General features: G+C 33.6%; 1 protein-coding gene across 2 annotated transcripts; it reads right to left on the bottom strand.

The window, feature by feature from the left end:
- Positions 1-882: 882 nt before the first annotated feature.
- Positions 883-4762, bottom strand: LOC134309225 (uncharacterized). 2 transcript variants are annotated; one of them, XM_062990868.1, is made up of 6 exons: positions 4621-4762; positions 4191-4444; positions 2403-2513; positions 2136-2280; positions 1762-1806; positions 883-1672 (listed from the first exon to the last, which is right to left on the bottom strand). In XM_062990868.1, the coding sequence occupies exons 1-6, from the start codon at positions 4706-4708 to the stop codon at positions 1581-1583; spliced, it is 735 nt and encodes a 244-aa protein (XP_062846938.1). In that variant the 5' UTR covers positions 4709-4762; the 3' UTR covers positions 883-1580. The 2 variants fall into 2 exon arrangements, with proteins under 2 accessions (XP_062846938.1, XP_062846939.1); XM_062990869.1 differs by having other exon boundaries at positions 1762-1803.

Raw genomic sequence — 4762 nt, 5'->3', positions numbered from 1 at the left:
CACAACACCATTTGGACAGGTGAAAGCTAATGTGCTACTTATAAAAAATGTAAAGCCTCTTTTTGAAAATCCACAATCTCTTAAAGTGTATGGAGATCACCAAAGTTATATAATAAATGATCAAATTGGAAACTCAAAACCTGCTACTTTGGTAATGCATCACCCTTAAGATCCATTATTTCACCAGATACCATTTTGCTTTGACCAATCTTCACTAGGTTTTGGGAAATAATTGTGTAGCTGTTACATGCATGGATCTGTATCGAGCACATAAATATGTACTCAGTGCAATGGACGTTGATAGAGACAAGAACATCGATAAGCGGCAACCGTTGACATCGTAGTCATGGCAACTAACTTTGACCTTTGCTAAGAAGCTATGTCACAAAAGAACGTAGAGTAAAGTCGGTAGCGTAAACAATAATAAATAGAAGTTAATTCTCTTGCAATACAATACAGAAGCACTGTTGTAAGTAGTAGACATTTATATTCTCAGTTGGTTGTAAATGTTTAGCGAGTATGTTACAGCATTTCAGTTATGAATTTATCGTAATTGTGTAATTAAATATGTTTGTCACTTAACTACAGCTATGTGCATGTACTGTAATAAGTTTTATATTGTTTGTATTGTTTGTATTTTGTAGTTTTACTCTGTCTGAGAAAGGGGGAAAGACTCTTAGCGAGGGCAGAACAATTGTCTTAAAATACACTGTAAAGTCCTACATTAACTGCATCTCCCACAATGCATGCTGATTTTGTGACCTGCAAAGTGACCGCATCCTGCCACTAGATGATGTTGAGAAATATTTAAAAATAATCCCAAAGTGTACAAAAAGAAAAAACTGAAGCAGAAGGAAGGTAATTTAATGAAAAATGGGAAAGTGAATAAAAGTTTGTGCTTCAAAAAGAAAAACCGGTACGTCTCTTTTGTTATGAGCCATATCTATGGTAAAGGTGTACAATATAAATGTACTGTAGATATACAGAAAAAATATGACATTTTGACACCAAACACAGATTTTAGCCTCCAAGAAAAACAACAAATTGTCCAATAAAGTGGGTACATGATTTCTTGGGTCATTGCTGGGGTTTAATCTTGCAAGTGTTTTTAAACCTTGCACCTGTGTAGCAGAGGTCTAAACCTTTATACCTTTACCACACCAACAATGTGCTTACTTGATTGATGATTACAAATGTTGCTGTCTCACTTTTGTTACATTTTTTACATGCCCAGTAAACTAAGTTATATATTTATGATTTGTCCACTTTGTAAGTATAAAACAATTACAATACAATTGTAAAATTGATACAATTATACAATGATCCCACACAACATTGAAAGTGACTACATGAGTATTTACACATAATACAACTCACATGGAACTTTACAGTGTGTTACCATTAGTTTTAAAAGTCCAGTAACTCTCATTTAGTTCAGATCAGATCAGCCACTAATAAAGGCTGCTTCTCCCTAAGGATTTTATAACCCCCTGATTTTTTTACTTCTGTGTTAAGATAATTGTACAGGGTCCTCATTTGTTCTTGGGAGATTTTTTCCACTCTAATCATGTCAATCTTCATTACTTATTCCTTAGTAAACTGTCTGCCATTTCCATTACTGAAGAGACTCTCTGAATTAGAGCTTCTCTGTGTCTGTCCACAAATTCTGCCCCTGAAATAGAAAGAAAAATACATTTGTACAATGAACTCTGCTTTTGTCCTGTAAGAGTATTGAAAGAATATTTCTGCCAAACGTCTTGCCTGCGTTTTGAATATTAGATGTGGCTGCATCCTGACTACAACCTGCTGTGAAATAACAAAAAATAGTGCTTTGTCACTGACATTGCATAACTTATATCAATACATGTTTTCTAATGAGGAAGGTCGTGTTTTGCTAATGAAGGGTGCTTGTCCAAAGTAGAACAGTACTGTGGCTAAAAAGCCACTAATAAAAAGGAAGTGAAGGAGAGTAACACTAGTAGCCAAAATAACAAAAACAAAGTAACAAATAAAAGACAAAAAATTGAAGCCTGCAACAAACAAAGTAGATAAAACAAGGACAGCACAGAACTGAGACTTGATTAAAGATAATCTTAAAATGAGGAATGCTAATAGGCGGCACACCACTTGTTTACCTGTTAGAGAGAGCTGTCGTGGCTTCCACACCTCCTGGTCATTTTCATCCAAAAGACCTACTGTAATTTCTTCAACCTTGGTATTAATGTGTACGCTAAATGTGGGGTGATAGTTGGGGCCATAGTCTGTATCAAATGTTTTAATCTATGAAAACCAACGAGAGTTGAAATCATTATTCAAATATATCAAATGTCAACATTGTTTTTCCACAGATTGCTGCAGTGTTAATACATTGTAAATAAGGAATTGTGCAGGCTGTAGTTTACCTTTGGCTGAGGTTTACCAGTATCACAGCATGGTTTGTATTGTGTCCAAGGGGTTAGTTGACATCTGGAGCTGGTTGTAATGTATGTACAGCTCTGATGATGTTTCTTTACCTTTAAGAGGAGGAACAAAATAAGTAGTATCTAACTTTAAATTCCAAGGTTGTGAGTAGCCTAGGGTAGTTGTAGCTTAGCGCTTAAGGTACTGTGATTGTGATGTGATTGTGATGTGATTGTGATGTGATTTGGTGATGGTGATTTGGTGATGGTGAGGGTGAGGGTGATTGATGTGATGTTATTGTGATGTGATTGTGATTGTGAGTGATGTGATTGTGATGTGATGTGATGTGATTGTGATGTGATTGTGATTGTGAGTGATGTGATTGTGATGTGATGTGATGTGATTGTGATGTGAGGTGAGGTGAGGTGAGGTGAGGTGAGGTGATGGTGATGGTGAGGTGATGGTGAGGTGATGGTGATGGTGATGGTGAGGTGAGGTGATATAATTTAATATAATATAATATAATTTATAATATAATATAATATAATATAATATAATATAATTTAATATAATATAATATAATATAATTTATAATATAATATAATATAATATAATATAATATAATATAATATAATATAATATAATATAATATAATATAATTAATATAATATAATATAATATAATTAATATATTATAATATAATATAATATAATATAATATAATACACTGCCTGGCCAAAAAAAGGGTCACACACTCTAATATTTTGTTGAACCGCCTTTGCTTTGATTACAGCATGCATTCGCTGTGGCATCGTTTCCACAAGCTTCTGCAATGTCACAACATTTATTTCTGTCCAGAGTAGCATTCATTTTTTCCCAAGATCTTGTATTGATGATGGGAGATTTGGACCACTGCACAAAGTCTACTCCAGCACATCCCAAAGATTCTCAATGGGGTTCAGGTCTGGACTCTGTGGTGGCCAATCCATGTGTGAAAATGATGAAAATGATGTCTCATGCTCCCTGAACCACTCTTTCACAACTTGAGCCCGACTTCCACTTTTTAATAATGCATTGGGACAGTTCTTAACCCGATTTTAGTAGTTGTTAATAATTTGACCTTTCTGAAACAGATTAACATCTTTTCCACGACCACAGGATGTGTCTTTCAACATGGTTGTTTAACAAATGAGAAGCTACTCACTGCATCAGTTAGGGTTAAATCACCCATGCAGTTATTGTTCAATAGGAGGCTTTTACCTATTTGCTTAGTTAAATCCGGGTGATGTTTTTTTTGGCCAGGCAGTATATAATATAGTATGATATGATATGATATAATTAATATAATATAATATAATATAATATAATATAATATAATATAATATAATATAATATAATATAATATAATATGATATAATATGATTAATATAATATAATATAATATAATATAATATAATATAATATAATATAATTAATATAATATAATATAATATAATATAATATAATATAATATAGGTCCCTGGTTTAAGTCCCACCACTGCCAGATCATGTCATTGTTGGGCTCTTGAGCAAGGCCCTTAACCCTTAATTGCTTAGGCCCTATACTGTCACAGTACTGTAAGACACTGGATAAAGTGTGTCTGGTAAATGTAATTCAGTTTATCTTGAAATTATCCTGACATTTATCTTTGAGGTTTTACAATGTCTAAAAAGGTTACCACTTTTTAAACACTTCATGTTTAAGCAACATTCGGTGTGAATTAAGACATAAAATACATTAAAGCTTGTTACCTCTTCAACTGGCACATTTCCTGGCACCAAGTGTATGTATAATTTACTTATTTGTATGTCAGTCAGTTCTTCATGGAAGAACAAAACCTGTGCATTGATGGGTTTTGTGGGAAAGAGCATATTTTTCAAAAGCCCAAAGAGAGAGAGCCCCTGGACATCTATGATCACATGTGAGTCCGTCACTTTGAGAGGCTGTATGATCTCTAAATTAACACCAGTGAAATGTGCCACAGCCAGTTTAACTGAATGCTCCCCTGTAACACAAGTATAACAACAAATACATAATACATAATTAATTGAATTACATTTTTGTATATTAGTAATACATTCTAAATAAAATGACCAAAAATGTATAATACACGCTTTATAACAGAAGTTGTATAATCAAAATACAAACAGTAAATTCAGTATGAAAAAAAATAAAACATACCTATATTTGTCTCACAGTGTGGGAAGTGCAGATGATGAATTACACCTTTAAAGCAGTCAATTTCATACAGGGGTCCTGCAGGCTGCATTTCACCTATGCCCTTCAAATGACTGCTTTCCCAATTGGCTACTCTGTACTGCAC

This window comes from Trichomycterus rosablanca, chromosome 2 (assembly GCF_030014385.1).
Source record: "Trichomycterus rosablanca isolate fTriRos1 chromosome 2, fTriRos1.hap1, whole genome shotgun sequence".
NCBI lineage: Eukaryota > Metazoa > Chordata > Actinopteri > Siluriformes > Trichomycteridae > Trichomycterus > Trichomycterus rosablanca.
Note: the sequence above shows the minus strand (reverse complement) of the source record. Positions and strands in the feature narration are given on the sequence as shown.

What these genes read in the sequence shown, in the direction of transcription:
- LOC134309225 (XM_062990868.1), bottom strand. Translation starts at nt 4,708, where the DNA reads ATGCAGCCTGCAGGACCCCTGTATGAAATTGACTGCTTTAAAGGTGTA. An exon ending in ACACTGTGAGACAAATATAG is followed by an intron (nt 4,445 to 4,620) that starts GTATGTTTTATT and finishes CTTGTGTTACAG; the next exon opens with GGGAGCATTCAGTTAAACTG. An exon ending in CTGGTAAACCTCAGCCAAAG is followed by an intron (nt 2,281 to 2,402) that starts GTAAACTACAGC and finishes TGGTTTTCATAG; the next exon opens with ATTAAAACATTTGATACAGA.